Raw genomic sequence first — 15,884 nt, 5'->3', positions numbered from 1 at the left:
CCTGCAGCCTGCAGAGCCCCCGCAGGGCCCGGCTCCTTCGCCTTCTCCCCGGCCGGCTCCCCGCCGGCGCTGGGGAGCGCCTCTTCCGCGGAGGGGGAGCGGGCAGCGCTGGTGAGTAGCCGGAGGCTCTGTCCTCTCGCTGTCCCGGCTGCCGTGGCGTTCCCGGGGGGCCCTTGTGCAAGTGCCGGGCGCGCTCTGGGCAGGGGCAGAGGTGCCAGTGGTGGGATTCGTGCGCGTGTCCCGAGGGATGAATCCCACCGTGCTCACAGGCCGAGCGGCCCTGGCCCCGCAGAGCAGTCCCTCCCCGCGCACAAGCTCTCAGGACAGAGGGTTGGAAGCGCTCGAGTTGCTGCGCTGATGTGAGTCTCAGCACCGTGTGCATGTGGGACTGTGAAGCTCCAGAGATGTGGGTTCAAGGCCCTGCGTAGCGGGTCCAGCCCTCCTTCAGTGGCACCGGAGACCTGGAGGATGTTGTAGCACCCAGTGCCTCTGAAATTGGGCACGCCTGTTTCTTGTTATTAGGGCTAGTGCTTAGGATAGGCTCCATCCTCAGCCAAGATGGGGTTAAGAGTAGAATGTAGTGCCTTTCTCATCTGCAGGACATTTGGCAGACCTCTGGCCAAGAGGCATGTGTCCCCCATCCAAGGACAGGAAAATAAGCAGCATCTTGATCAAATGAGCTTTTGTTGATGGGTCTGTTTTGTCCTTCTGCCAGTCATTGATGCAGGGAAATATGTTCAAGTCTTGGTTTCTGTTTCCTGATCTGTGGCCTTTGAAAAGGAACAGCTTGGAGATGGCGATGGCATGCAATGAGATCTCAGTTGAGAGGAATTAAACCATAGTTTTTCCTCAAATTATGTAATGGGGTAGGCAGTGGGCATAAAACGCTGTGTCAGATGTTTGTTCTGTAGGTGCACGGTACGTGGTGTGGCACAGAAGGAGATGAGTAAGCTTAATCCAAACGAGGAGCTTTAGGGACTCGGGCCGGTGTTTTTGCACACAGTGTGGAGCCGCTCCTCGGAGCGGTTTGGGACAGGTACAGTCTTTGAGGAGCACAGGGCTCGCGGTGAGGTGCCCGCCAGGGTTTTCACAGCATGCCAGCCTGGGGGAGGTGGAAGTCAGGAAGGTAAAGGCTGGCCCTGGTGGCTCAGGCTGGCAGCACCCCTAGTCCCTGAAGGGCACAGAGGTGAGGCAGAGGAGAAGCGGTGCTCGGCGGTGCTCCAGGTGTGCCCCGGCTGCTTGCTCAGGTGCGAGCCTGCCCGGTGCCTGCTGCATGGCCTGGCTGCTCCCCGGCACCTGGCCGCATCCTGCACCGCTCTGCGTGAAGCCAGACATAGGTTTCAGGAGCCACCAGCCCGGCCCCTGTGCACCAGGTGGCCCCAAGAGAGGTGTGTGGGCAGTGAGAGCATCACAAGCGTGTCTGTATGGGCTCTGCCTGCGTACAGCACCCTGGGAAGGTGGAGGCTGGGTCCTGCACTGCCCCGAGGTTCCCCGTGCAAAACAGTACGCTGGCCATGGCCAGCTGCCTTACTGGGAAAAGTCATTCCATCTGTCTGTCTGCCTGTCTGTCTTATGCAGCTTTCTGGTTCCCTGTGCTGCCGTCATGTCTCAGAGTCCCCCTGGCAGCTCTGTGGACGACAAGACCTTTCTCCTGGAGTACCGATGCCACCCCATGCAGCCAGAGCCCCCCAGCCCAACCTCCACCCCCGGGAAGCGTGGCTCTGCCGTGGCGCCCGATGCTGCCTCGCTCTCGGCAATGGGCTCTCCCACCTCGGCTGAGCCCCGCCGCATCGTCCTCAGCACAGACAGCCCAGCCGCACTGAAGGTGGGAACCCAGCAGCTGATCCCCAAAAGCTTGGCTGTCTCCACCAAGATCAAGAACAACCCCTCCCGGCACCAGAGCTTCGGGGCAGCTGGGTCAAGCCGGGAACCCCTGGGTCCTGACCCAAAGCGGGCGTCTGTCCCCAGTCTCTCCCTGGAGGCGGAGGTGGAGGATGACGGTGGGGGGACCCTCAAGCGCAACCTGAGGAACATGTCCTACCGCGTGGCCATGAAGGGTCTGTGTGCGGAGCCGGAGCCGTCGAGCCCCGTCCCCTTGCTGAAACCCATGTCGGAGGAGGGCAGCGCCCTGCCTGCCCGCAGCCCCGGCAGGAACAAGGTGGGTTTTGCACCCGCTGTCACCCAATTGCTCTCGGGCAGGGATCGATCCCCCACTTTCCCTGGTGATGAGCTGCTGCCGGGGGATCTGCAGAGCCTTTTTCCTGCAACTCCTGTCAGTTGCAGAGCTGTGTGAGCCCAGCGTGGAGCTGGCAGGGCTTGCTGAGCCTGGTGACATGACTTGTGCCTTGGGAAGCCTGCATGTCACCAACAGATGCTGTAGGTCCCCGGAGAGCCCGGAAATAGCTGACATGGCTTTTGTGGGGAGTGTAACTGGCTGCTCCGGGGCTCCCGCTTGTCAACAGGCGGCTGCGGGCATGTTTGCAGGGTGGGGTTGGCCGGGTGTGTGGCTCCGAGGTGTCGGTTGGTTGTACACAAACATGGGTGAAGCAGGCCTGGGGAAAAGGAGACTCCAGTGCAGGCAAAGTCCAGGTGTGAGACAGATAGATGTGAAAGGCAGCAGCGTAACTACAGAATGGTTTAGATCGTGACCCCGATAATGCAAGGTGAAAGCTGAGTCACTCTGGTAAGGCAAACAAAAGCTCAGACAAAAATCAGGCTGAAAGAACAGGGTGGTATTTGCTGACTGGCCGCACAGGTAACTTCTTCCCTTTCCTGAAGGAGCTGGATGCTTCCCAGGGCCACAGAAATACAGTAACTGCAGCGTGTTCTCCTCTTCTTCCCCTTGCAGAGAACCTTTGGGCGGAAGCGGGTGCAGAAGCGTGGCGGCTCATTCAAGGACCGTGAGTGCTGCCTCCCGTCTTCCTGAGAGTGCTGGCTCTCTGCCTTGCAGGGCACCGGGGCGCTTCTCAGCGAAGGGAATCCCTAGAAGTCCCTTTGCCACATGTGCTGCTGCTTGTCCCTGGCCTGGGGCAATTGCTTTTGCCTCCGTTTCCCCACCTGCAAGAGGAGCATTGCAACCCTGCTTTCCCACTCCCCGGGGCGTGATGACGCTCAGGCTGCTGCTGTGCTCGCAGCTGGAGCGCTCCCAGCTTTGCTTGCTCTGGGCAAACACGGGAGAGCTGCGTGCAGTGCACTGGCTGTGAGAAGCTGTTGGGAGCCGGAGCTGCTGGTTAATTGGTGCTGTGCAAAGTCCAACCTTGGCGGGGAGGTGCTGGCCCTGGCTCGCCGGCGCTCATGGCAGGGGTCTTGGCTGATGGGGTGAGGCGGTGGTGGTAAGGGAAGCCATGGGCCACAGCTGGGAGAGGCTTCGCTGACCTCTCGCCTTTTCCTCTGCAGAGCCCCGGCTGTATCAGGAAATCCGTGAGAGAGGTCTGAACTCCGTCAGCCATGAGTCAGATGAGGATTTGCTGGAGGAATCCATCCCAGAAGAGCCATCCCCTCCGGATGCCGCTATTGTGGTGCGGAGCTATCGCCCGGCGCAGGTGACCTGGAGCCAGCTCCCGGAGGTAGGGGCAGCAGCCCAGCCCGGAGGGTCCGAAAGGCCCCGCTTGCCCTTGCCGTGGGCTGCTCCTGTGCTTGTGCCATGTTGCAGCACAGCTGTGTGTATTTTAAAAGCTCTCTGAGCTGCTGAACAAACCATGAGTGGATAATTCTGCAGCATTACTCTTTGCAATGGGCTGTTCTGGGACTGTCCAGCCGTGGCTGGGACACGCAGGTTCCTGTCCAGGCTCGTCGCGATGCCGGCGGAGCTGCTGCAGTTGTGCTTGCGAGAGGTTCACCCACAGACGGGGGGAAGGCAGGTGCTCCTGCTGGGTACCTGGGTTTTCCCTGCCGGCCCCTGGGGAGAATAATTTCCTCCTGCGGAGTGGCATCAGCTAAGCTCCGTGGGCTGCGGAGCCGTGGGGCGGCTGGCGGGTTGTGCGGGGCTGGGCAGAGCCCCAGACCGCACTAGAGGGCGTGCAAGGACTGTCGGTCCGCAGCGACAGCGACAGCTAACCCCGGCCTCTCGCCCGCAGGTGCTGGAAGCGGGCATCCTGCAAAAGATATCCCCCGAAGAGCGCAAACGGCAGGAGGTGAGAGGAGCCTTAGACATGCCCGGGAGTGCAACGTGAACGCCGAAGGCAGCAGAGACACGCGTGACTGTGTCCGGGACCTCTGGCACAGGGGTCGGCTCAGAGCAGGGCTGGGTTCAGGCTCGGGTTCAGCTCCTGCATGATGGTTTATGGTGCTGCTGCTTCCAGCAGCTCTGGGACTGGGCAGCGCTGCAAGGGCTCACCCGCACGTCTTGGCAGGGAAGCAGGCAACTCCTTCGGATGCTGATGGGAAATAGCCACTGGAAGGGAAAACATCTTAGGGCTGTGGCTTATTTACGAATGAAAGTCCTAAAACCTGCTGAAGTTATTGGTGTAGGCCAGGCAATGCATCAGATGAGGGAAGGCCGTACTGTTGGAGCAAAGTCATTTCCAGTGGCTTCATGCCAACCGAATGTAAATAAGATATAGCAAGTTTTAATTCACGGCCTCGTTTAGTCAGTAACAATCCTGTTTGTGATGTGACATCTTCACTGCCCTGCTTTTTCAGGCAATGTTTGAGATCATCACTTCTGAGTACTCCTACATGCACAGCCTGAGCATCCTGGTGTGCCACTTCATGAGGTCGGAGGAGCTGAAGGAGACCATGACTCAGATGGAGCACCACCACCTCTTCTCCAACATCAGCGACGTCCTGACGGTCAGCACGAGGCAAGTGGGGGCCATCAGTGTGGGGTTGGGACCAGGCAGGCCCGGAGGCGTGACTCTGGAGCTCTGTTTATTTGCCGTGTAAAAACAACCATCCCATGGATTTGTTGAAGGTTCTAAGACATCCCACCTATTGCCCTTCTTCCTAGTGCCTCGTGTCACGGCACGTACCCCTGCAGCGTGCTGCACCAGCTTCCCCGCTGTTACATGCTCAGGACCTGAATGTCTAGTTGGAGGGTCTGTTACCCTGACACCCAGTTTTTTAATAGCTTATAATGGTGGTGCTCAGTCGTGTGGCTGCAATCGGGCACCAAAAGCTGGCTGAACCCTGGTCCCCGCGCCTGGGACACTTCTGTTTGCCTGGAAACTCCTCCTCAGGTGTCCTGGCGCTGCCGTGAAGGTGGTGCCTCCCTTTGCCTCTGGGCTGGTGAGACGGGGCAGGTGGAGCCGGCAGCGCTGCGGCTCAGCCGCCCGGCTCCAGCCTGGCTGCAGCGTGGCTGAAAGCAGGGGCCGGCAAGGCAGGGGTGCGGGGCGGCTGAGCCGCAGCAAGCGGCTACTCGTTCCGAAGCATGGGCGGGGGATCGCTCGGGTGCTGAAACTGAAACTGCGCCTTCAAAGAGCCAGCGTAAGCGTGGCCTTTGCTTCCTGGGAGGTGGGGAGCAAACGCCTTGGGAGCTGGTGCTCGGGGCGGCTGGCGAGCCCTGTCCGTGTGGGAAAGCAGCAGGAGAAGAGCGCAGGCAGGGCTGCGGCAGGCGTGGGAACTGCTGCGGGGGCGTTGAGGGCTTGCAGCTTCCCGCAGCTGGGCAGAAGCGGCCCTGATGGGGCAGAAACGAATCTTCCCTAAAGAAGAAGAGAGCTAAAGAGGAGGAGGGGTCTCGTGCAGGGAATGGAGGAAGCCTACGCACCTGGGGGCCAGGGAGCTTGAGAGCTGCATTCCCCATCTCTGCAGCAGAGCTGCTGGGAGCCACGCTGGAGACGTGGGTGTCTCAGCTGCGCAGAGCTGACCCCGTGCAGAAGGGATCCAGGGCCTTGTCTCCTCTGGGAGAACTGGGGAAAAGTTGCAGTGGGAACATTATTAAACATATATCTGTTCGGTTTGTCCAGCCCTAATGAGTCATGTAGTGAAGTCATTTGAAATTCTCTCCTTAGCTTCTTCGAAGACTTAGAGAAGCGACACCAGGAAAACCTCCTAATTCCTGACATCAGTGACATAGTGGAAGAACATGCCTCGAACCACTTCAATCCTTACGTCAGCTACTGCTCCAATGAAGTCTACCAGCAGAGGACACTTCAGAAGCTGCTGTGAGTACTGCTGTGCACTCAGGCCTTGGGCTTGCAGAGGAGCTGCTTACAAGGGGTCTCTGGGCTACAGGGATGCTAGCTGGCTGCAGACGGGACCGTGACTTGCAGGTGGCTCCCTCAGCCTGTGGTTGCGTCCTTTTCCCTAAGGAAGGCTGTCTCCTTTCTGAGCAGAGTTCAACTTCTAGACCTCAGTGTGTCTGTGTCGGGTGATTAGGACGTGATTTGTGTTGTGCTGTGAGAAGGGTGAGGGACGGGGATAAGTGGGGGTAATGCTACCACATACTGAAGTCAGACAGGTCTTGCCAAGGTCAGAACATGTATGGGATGTGTTAGGGACATCTGCGGAGGCTGTTCATCTCCAGATCATACTGGTGGTACAGGTCAAGTTTGTCTCTGCTGGTGGTACATCTATGGCTTTACCCGCCTTTTGGTGACCTCAACATCTCCAGGTGCTTTTCCATCACCTGCTAACGGATCAGTCCATTTTCCACCCCAGCTGTGTGCTCTGAGCTCAGCAGACTGGCGTTGAGCACCAGAGGCAGTGCCATCGCTGTGCTGCATTTCTCATGCATGGAAAGCTACTGGAAAATCTTGCTAACTGAAGAACAGTGTTAATGGAGATTTCTTGTCCTGTTCCAGAACCACAAACCCCTTATTTAAAGAGACCTTGAAACAAATTGAAAGGAAACCAGAATGTGGAGGCCTGCCAATGATATCATTTCTCATTCTCCCTATGCAGAGAGTAACACGGCTTCCTCTGCTGTTAGATGTAAGTAAGTCACACGGTGGCATTGCTTGGCACCTCTGAAGAGGTGACTGTTATTCTCTTCTTCAGTTTGCTGAGCCCGGGACAGGCTTCTGCTTAGACTTCCATCCCTCTGGGAGCCGAGGCTGGGATGCCTGAGCCTTTATTCAGGATTTAGATCCAGAGCGATCTGCTTCTTGTGGGTGTCAGATGTGCAGCTTAAAGCTTTGTGAATAACGCTTCGCGTCTCAGCGCCATCCACCTGAGTGACATGAGGTTCTTCCATGCTCCGTGCTGTGTCTGAATACCCAGGGTGGGGTGGCACGAGCGTCCTGTTTCATTAATGGTCAGGTGGCCCAGGAAGGGAAAGCAGGTCTTGCACAAGCTTCACTGAAATCCGGGACTTCTGGATCCAGCTGCTCTAAACAGCAAAGCTGATGGACGTGGGATTTCTAGTAACTGCTCCCAGTCTGTAACGAGCTGCAGGGGTGAGGGCCAGGGGGATGCCCGGTGTGCGGGGTGACAGTGATGCTCAGGCACGTATCTGATGTGAAAGCCCCAGCAGAAACCAGATTCTCAGCTACCAGCACTGTTAAACCTTGCTTTGACTGCGTGCCTGTCCTGCTGCCAGGCTGACCGTTGGGAACAGCTCGAGCATGTGTCACATCCTGAAATCCCAGGTTGATGCGCAGTTCTGTGTCTTGCAATATCACTAAAGCGTCTTATCTTGGCATTCTAGACTGTCTGTCAAAAAACAAAAGCATGTACTGCAGCGTATGGAGCTGCCACCAGAGCTCTGAAAGCCATCAGCAAGGTGAGGCCCGGCTGCCAGCTCTCCACCTCTCCTCCTTCCAGCACACCGTTCCGTCACTCTGGCCCTGAGCGTGTCGTTCTGGCCTCTGGTTTTCCTTCTTATGTCGGTTCACTTGAGATTTCTCTGCTCCAAATAACTGCTGGATGTACACATCTTCTCCTTTGCTCACCTTTTTCACCTGATCTTGTTTTTTCCTTTTTCTTGTCATTTTTTCTTCTTTCCTCTTTGGCCCATCTTTTGTCCTTCCCTTCGGTGTCGTCTTCTCCATTAGTGCTCTCCCTTCTCAGAACCTCCCTCGAGGTGATAGCGAGCTGCGACACTTACTTGCCTCGGTTTTTGGAGAATTAGGCAAAAAGCAGTAAACAAAGCAAAGAGAAAGGGTAGAGGAGCAAAGGAACAGTGGGACCAGTGGCACTTGTGAGCTGTGCGCTGTTTGTGCTCCCGTGTCTCATCTGCCTTCCCATCTGGTTGACATTCACACAAGGCGATGCGCCGTGGAGATTACGGCCACCAAAGCGGCGGCGGTGGTTCTTCCTTTTGTCCCCCTAAAGACCGACTCTTGGCAACGCGTTCCTGCTGCTCATGATCTGTCCCGCTCGCTCATCTGGCAGGGGAACAGAATGCACAACCCCCCGGCCGGGCCACGCTGGACCGCCCTTCCCCGGGTTGAAGGGGCATCTGGCAGGGGTGCATCTGCTTGGGAGAGACAACACGAGGGGCCAGGGTGCCACGCAGCTGCCCAGTGTGAAATGTGGCGTTGCTTCACCTGCCTGTGGAAAGCTGCTGTCCTCCCCTCTAACTGTTCAATCGTTCGTCTTCCTGTCTTAACCTCCTCCCTTCAGATGATTAATTCTTTCTCTTGGTATTGCTCCTCGGTGAAGCTTGGTTTTTGGCGCGGTTTCACTTTGGTCCTTCTCCAGGCAGAGGAAACATGCTGTCTCTCTCCTGGAGATCTCTCATGGCAGGAGAACCTCCAGCTGCCTTTCCCCAAACCTGGCTTGAAACCTCTGTCGGGACTTGGCTTCCCTTGTGGTGTTTTTTCTTTTTCTAGCTGGTTAAGAACTGCAATGAGGGAGCTCGTGCTATGGAGAGGACAGAGCAGATGTACACCCTGCAGAAACAGCTGGAATTTGGAAAGAAGAAGGTGAGGACTTGTGGCAGTGGCAGACAAAAAAATCTTCTGGGGTGTGCTGTTAGAGTGGCCCATCCCAGGCGTGGTGGGCCTGTCCTGGGAATCCTTCCAGGAAGCCTTGACCAACTGGAGCATCGCTGCTGCCACAAGCAGCATCGCTACTTCATGCCCAGGGTGACCATTTTTTCCTGCTGTTCTGACTTAAATATAAGTTTCTGGGCACTCGCCCTGCCAGCTTGGAGGGTTCAGCAGAGTAGTCCTGGATAATCCATGCTCCCTCACGACCCCCCACTTTCTCCTCTGCCTCGCTCCGTGCTTTTGCCTGGTGAACGCTGGACTTGCCCCTGACAAGAGGAAGTTCTACCTGGGTGGCTCAGCTGGCAGCGATGTCTGCCCTTGCTGTGTTGTTCCAGACAGACACGGGGCTTCGTCTGCCTGTGAGTGCTGTCAGATGTGGGCAGCTTTCTAAAGGGGTGTAGTAAAGCCTTGACATTGTGCCCCACTGCTGCGGTTCGGGGGGCTGCGTCTCTGGGCGTGCTGGAGCGGGGTGTATGGCTGCTCCGCTTCCCTGCCTGCCTCCTAGAGAGCCTCTGGAAAAGATGTTTAAAAGCGTTTCATGTGTCCATCCCCACTGACCCCAGGGTCCACTGCGAGTTCAAATACAGGTTCTGGACTTGATTTTGCCTGCCGCTTGTGAGACAGGTGGTAAGTCAGACTTTCTCTGGATCCATTTCAGCCTTTCCCGCTGATTTCTGCTTCCCGCTGGCTGCTGAAGCGGGGGGAGCTGTACCTGCTGCTGTCAGAAGAGGTGGGCATCTTCCGCCGAGGTGCCGGCAGGCTCTGCTACCTCTTCTTGTTCAATGACGTCCTGATCATAACCAAGAAGAAGAGGTAAGGCTGGGGGACCCCTTCCTTTCCCTACGTAACAACTAGGGGGATTAAAATCTCAATTTCCCAAGCAGCACGTAGCCTAAGAAATGCTCGAGATTTCCTTGTTTTGACCTTTATTGAAGTGTCCCTTGTTAGTCAGAAGGGAAGCGCCCAGCTCCACAGCCCTTGGCCTTGCTTCTGTTTGTGGGTGGCCGGCAAGTCCGCAGAGCTGTGTCCCACCCCTGGGCATCAGCTCACGTCCTCGCCGTGACAGTCATCTCAGCGATGCCCACTGAACTTCACCCGCCGGGGCTCTAAGCTGGCGCTGGGAGGCAGCTCGGTCCCCGCCGGCAGCATCTGCTCTGTGGCTGCACGCGGCTGAGGTGCTGATACCATCTTTGCCGTAGCGAGGAGAGCTACACTGTCATGAACTATGCCATGCTGGACCAGATCACGGTGGAGAAGATTGAGAACACGGACCCTCCTTCCCCTCCTCCCGGCAAGACCGGGAGTGGTTGCACGGCCCGCGGCCCGGCCGGCAGGCACCTGCTCCGGATAGTGATGGAGAAGGACAGCGAGGGCAGGCGGGAGGAGATTGTGCTGTCGGCGGAGACGCTGTGAGTGGCCCGGTGGGATTTCACAGGGTGCACGTTCTTGCTTGCGGGGTAAACTGGTGCCCTGTAAATCCCCCTGAGGCTTCTGTGAAGCGCCCTTTCCCTCCCCGTGCCTCCTCCCAGAAAGGGGGACCTGTGTGGCCTTCTCCCCTTGCTCTGTTTCCTTCTCTCTCTTAGATTTCCCTTATAATTCCCACATAATGTTTCCCCTGTGCAAATTAAGCAAAGCGGCTGGGCGATGTGTACCACTTGTGAAGTATCTTTACGTTGAATGCTCTGAATGTGATGTTTGTTCAGTCTGACTTCCCTTGAAAGGCTTCATCTTTCCTGCTGGGAATTACCCAGCTACTGCCGGCAACACAGATGCTGTCCTAAGGCTTTCTTTGTAACATGGGCTTTCCCTCTGCCAGGAGTGACCGGGCCCGGTGGATTGCTGCGCTGATGCACAGAGAAAAGGAAAAGCCTGACACCATTCCTAAAGGAGGTACCGGCATGCTGGAGGCCAGGCCTGGCTGCGCAGGGATTAGCGGTTGTGCTAGAGCCTGAGCACTTGCAGGCACGGGTTTTTACCCTGTTCTTACCTGCTCCTGCTGGAGAAGCAGCTGTGTCAATGGAGAGGAGAACTCAGGGTACCACACCTTGCTCGTTAGGAGTTGCCTCCCATTAAGTCGTCAGTCACCATAAACCTTAAATACATTTCTTAAGAGGCACAGTGAAATTCCAGGAATGCCTCAGGCTGTCGGTAAGAAGAGTCCCCTTCCCGTGTGCTTGGAGGGGGCAGCAGGAGAGATGAGGGGCAGGGCCAGGAGGGGAATGGAGCAGGACTTGCTGTGGAGCCCGGGAGGGGTGGGCAGCCAGGCCAGGCTGGAGCAGCTTGCCCAGCCCCAGGGCAGCACTGGGGGGGCACAGCCGAGCAGGTGCCAGCCATGCATGCTGGGCTGCGGCTCCCGGCCGTGCCTTCTCACTGGGTCCCTGCTGTCCGCTGTCCTCTGCAGATCTGAGCCAAGTGGAGATAACCCACGCATACCTGGCTAAACAGGCAGATGAGATTTCCCTGCAGCAGGCTGATGTCGTCCTGGTGTTGGGTGGAGAGGATGGTAAGTGTCAGCGAGTGGGGAGCTGCGGCCGGGGAAGGCTTACCTTAGGCGGAGCTGTGGTGGGGGGAAAAGCTTCAGTGATCCCAGTGAACTGGGATTTTAGCAATTTTCAGAAGCTTCCAGGAAGCCCTAGCCACTGGCAGGGTCCGTGTCGCTGGCTGGTGCTGTGGCCCAGCAGATGACAGTGGGTCCCTGGAGGCTGATGGAAGTGGCACTGCCATGGGCGGCTGCTGCGTTACTTACCAGTGATGCTGTGCACAGGCTGTGGCTGGCAGCCAGCAGCAGAGACCTCAGAAGTGAGAGCAACAACCTCAGAACAGGCAGTAAATCAGAAACCTCCTCCCCTGCAAAGCTTTCCCTGGATGCCTCTAGCTGGCACCTGCGTGAGAAGGGGAGCAGTTGTAGCCCTCTCCTTCCACGCGCATCCCAAGGAGCAGTGGCCTTTCCTCCTTGCATGACCAGCTCTGTTCTTCTCCTAGGCTGGTGCTGGGGTGAGAGGCTGAGGGATGGTGAAAGGGGCTGGTTTCCCCAGTCCTGCGCTCGGCAGATCACCAGCCGCACAGCGGTGGAGTGCAACGTCCGCCGGATGGAGCGGCTGCGGATAGAGACCGACGTGTAGGCTTACAGCCAAGGAAAGATGCCTCTGTCGTGACTTATTTCAGGGGTCTTCAAACCTCTGCGGACTGAGCCCATCGCGAGAAGGGACTGAGAGATCCTTTATTCTTGAATTGTGTTTGTCTTGAGCAGTCACAGGCGGCAGATCTTATCGTTCAGGACCGGTCTTTGTAGTGGCCATGACAGCAGCTAATTGATGGTGAGACCTGGCATCCGAGCGCTCCTGGCCAACACTAGTATTAATGACTTGGAACAGGCTTCAAGAAGCAGCCAAGGTGTTGGCTCAAGTTGAAAAGGCTGCGGCTGTGTTCTGGGCTCTGTGAAGTGGCTCGTGCCACCATCTCGATGCTGCCATCTCTTTCCCTCCTGACGTCTGGGCCATTGCCTGGTGGCAGCGGCTGCACACCTTGTGTGGGAAGACTGGGGCATGGGGAGAGCATACCTGAATCAAGAATTTTTAAGAACTTAAATCTGTATGCTAGGCTTATTCCTTGACCCAATTTTTCCCTCCTGTTTCTTTTTCAGTCTTTCTTTTTTCCCCCTCACAATTATTCTTGGTTCTTTTGAACATAACTGTGACCTCGGCAGGGTGAGGTGGTGCCCACCACCTTTCAGTCACTTGCCAAAATAGCAGATGCCGGAGGCTGGTGCAGTCGGAATTGTTCTCATGGAGTCAGCTCTAGGGCCAGAAAGGGGATGCTCCAGCCAGAGGGAAGCGATTTGCAAGTCCTACCAGACGAGCAAGCCAGGAGCATGAAGAAGAGCAATGCTGCAGCTCCTGGCTGCCTTTCCCGTCTCCCGAGGTGGGCAGGTGGATGTGCCCAGGCAGAAGGTGGGGGGTTCAGTCCCCCTGGAGAGGGACGTAGTCACAGAGGTTCAAACCCCATCCTTCCTGAGGCAGAGCGGTCCCCTCTCCTCCCCTTCTCCCCCAGAATTAGCACCGACAAGTGATTAATGACGAGGGCCGAGGCAGGGTAGTTCTTTTGTCATAGCTGAGCAGTTTGCATCTGGGTTTTTCATGAGTCGAATGTTTAATGCCGTAGGGCCTTTGGGGCGGTGGCAGGAGACGGGGCCGGGCACCTCTGCCGGCTGGTCTGCGATTCTCAGCCGGTCGTACCTCGTGGAGGGGAAACAGCAGCGATGATTTTGAGGTGCGGCAGCTCTGCACACCATCTGGGTTTGGATTCACAGGGGCGGCATTGTTGTAATGTGCCTGTTTTGATTAAACTGTTAAAGGATTAATTGGATTAACAATAAATTCGTGGATCCCAATGAAACGGGTGTTCTCCTTGCCCGAAGTGGAACTGCATGCAATGTCAGCAGCACTGGTCGGTCCCTGTGTTTAAGCTGTCAGTAGTGACGGGTGTCCCTGAGCATCAAGCTCTGTGTCGGATTGACGCCAAGGAGCCAGGTTTCCCCATTACAGGCTCTAAAGAGAAAGCTTCTTACTGACGGCAGCATCTTTCTGGCCTCTGCTTGTTCTCAGCATATGCGCATCTCAGGAACGATCCTTCAGAATAGCTGACTGAAAATCTGCTGTCAGTTGCAGCACATTTCAAGTGTAATTGACTGAGAGAGACCAGAAAAACAGAAATTCAGTGAGGCTTTCTGTTTATTTCTCTTAACTGTGGAAGAATTAGAATTTTTCATCAGTGCTAAATTAGAGGAGATGGGATCCAAAAAGAGAGACACTAGCTGCATGAAAACAGGAAGCAAACAAACTGTATTAAGAAATATGAACAGGAAAAAAAATCATGATATAAAAAAAATAGGTACAGAGTTGCTGCGGTCCCATGCTCAGGTGTACGGTTTACTCCAAGCAGCTGCCAGGAGCCACAGAGCTGCAGCTCAGGCTTTCGTGCCGTAACGGGACAGGACCGATCTATCCCGATGCGTAAGGCTGGGCTAGGTTTCTGTGCTCTCCTGGAGCAGGGCCATCGGGGCTGGGGGCTTCTCTGCACCTCAGTCCTCGCGGGCGGCAGGGGCTGCTGGTGGGACACGCGGCATGGTGGCATCGCTTGCCGGCACCCCCAGCTGCACCCGACGGCTCCCGGGTCTGTAGCCGGCACTTTGCTCGCCCTGCGGAGCCTGGCTCGCCGCGCTCGGTGGAAGGGCACGTGGGGAGGGCTGCCCGCTTTCTGGTGGAGGCTGCTTTCCAACCGGCCAAGGAAATAAATAGAAACCTTGGTCTAACGCAACGGTCACTTAAAGGCAAATGTAACAAAACAGATGATTGTCTGGAGAATCGGCAGCAAGACTAGCAGGGTTGATCAGGGTCATTTGGCACATGGACAAAATCTTCCTACTCCCTGGTTATCAATCATACAACATACAACCTTAATTACACAATTTTGGTCCTTCACTACATACTTATATTAACATTATTTCTTCACAATAATGATATCTAATGCAAAAAATACTGTTAAGGAAGAAATAAAATAAGAAAAGAATTAGCAAAAAATTACAAGTTATATACAGATTAAAATAAATTCCATCAGGAAAAGAAACAATTCTTTTATTATTTTCAGTTGGCCCCTGTGGGAATAATTTAAAGGCCAAGCGCCTGGGCAGGGCTGTACTGCAGCAGCAGCAGAGGCAGATGTGCTGGGAGGGGAACGTCCCATCTCCTTCGTAGAGACTGGTTTCTTTTGACGTTGTCAGCTCTCGGGCTCCATTTACCCAAGAGCTTTGTGCAAATAGATGAAGGGGCCTGGCTCAGGAGGGCTGTTGGTCCAGGAGCCCTGGGCCCTTGCTGGGGCGATGGTGTTCCCCGTTGCTGCAGGTGGCAGCCGAGGCTTTGCCGTGACTCCGCACTCGCTGCCGAGCCAGGAACCGACTGCAGCTGTGCAGCGTCCTGGCTGTTCCTCCTGCCTCCATCCCCTTCCCGGCTCCTGGGTTCAACTGGGATGGAAAAATAATGCAGGGTCCAGGGCTGGGGCGAGAACACTTAAATAGGGATTTGCATTTACCGGACCATGCAAGAGCTTTGTGTCTATCCATGCATTATCTCTGATTATTACACCTAACTTAGGCTTGCTTTTTGGTGGAGCAAACATGGGCAGCTCGAGTGGGCTGACATACGCCTGGTATGAAAAACCAGCTCCTGACCCCCTGCAAAGCTTGTTGAGAGCAGACTGCACTGTCAGCAAGGAAGCCATTGTGTGTCGCTGGAAATATAAACCGGGGGCGCTTGACTCGTGCTGACCTCTCAGCCCGGTTGGGCTGTGGGCACCGGCTCTGCAGAGGCAGTGTGGTAAGCACTACAGCCCAATGTCTTGCCCCTGTGGCAAATGATAATTTACAGCAAAAGACCATGGTAAATTCAAATTGGAAAAAAAAAAAAATTCAAGTGAGGTGGTACTTCTACAGGAGGCGTGATCTCAGGAGAGCTGGGCACGTTCAGCCATCAGTTCTGACAACACCGGTGTACAGCTTCCCATAAATATTGTTGCATGAACACCTATTTTTGGACCATAATTTCAGCCCCCTCCCCAAGCCCAGCACCCGAAAGATGAAGGCCAGCAATTTGCCATGAGCTACCAAAGTCCGCTGTCTGCTGACCAGAATCAATTGCTTCTGAACTGTTCCTTCTGATGTCTGGCCGAGGGCATGCACCGGTGTCAGCGTGTGTGCTCTTGCGGCGTGCCCAGAGGCCAGCCCATGCCACCGTCGTGAACTGGTTACGCTCGGCGCTTCAGCCTCGCTCAGACAACTCCAAAAGCAGCAGCGTAGTCTGTCAGGCAATGATAACCGCTCATGTGGCTTGTAAACAAGTTTGTTAAATAGGTCATTGGCTTCTTCAGGTGGCTGCTTGGTCACACCGAGGGAGCGCTCCCGGCAGCTGCAGGACCTAGTGCTTGACCGGCCGGAGCCCCCCCTGGGGCGGAGGTGGCCCG

The 15,884-nt window shown here is 56.0% G+C and overlaps 1 protein-coding gene across 1 annotated transcript; it reads left to right on the top strand.

Moving 5' to 3' along the window:
* The first annotated feature begins 1,594 nt into the window (after window positions 1–1,594).
* ARHGEF16 (Rho guanine nucleotide exchange factor 16) lies at window positions 1,595–11,992 on the top strand. The gene is made up of 14 exons (XM_009274124.2): window positions 1,595–2,158; window positions 2,849–2,900; window positions 3,397–3,566; window positions 4,077–4,133; window positions 4,642–4,802; window positions 5,949–6,101; window positions 6,741–6,870; window positions 7,586–7,660; window positions 8,712–8,804; window positions 9,529–9,683; window positions 10,070–10,279; window positions 10,687–10,760; window positions 11,272–11,373; window positions 11,853–11,992. The coding sequence occupies exons 1-14, from the start codon at window positions 1,604–1,606 to the stop codon at window positions 11,990–11,992; spliced, it is 2,127 nt and encodes a 708-aa protein (XP_009272399.1). The 5' UTR covers window positions 1,595–1,603.
* The last annotated feature ends 3,892 nt before the right edge of the window (window positions 11,993–15,884 follow it).

Source organism: Aptenodytes forsteri, unplaced genomic scaffold (assembly GCF_000699145.1).
Source record: "Aptenodytes forsteri isolate BGI_AS27 unplaced genomic scaffold, ASM69914v1 Scaffold16, whole genome shotgun sequence".
In the NCBI taxonomy this organism is placed as follows: domain Eukaryota; kingdom Metazoa; phylum Chordata; class Aves; order Sphenisciformes; family Spheniscidae; genus Aptenodytes; species Aptenodytes forsteri.
The sequence above is the reverse complement of the archived record's forward strand: the minus strand, read 5'-3'. Positions and strand labels throughout refer to the sequence as shown.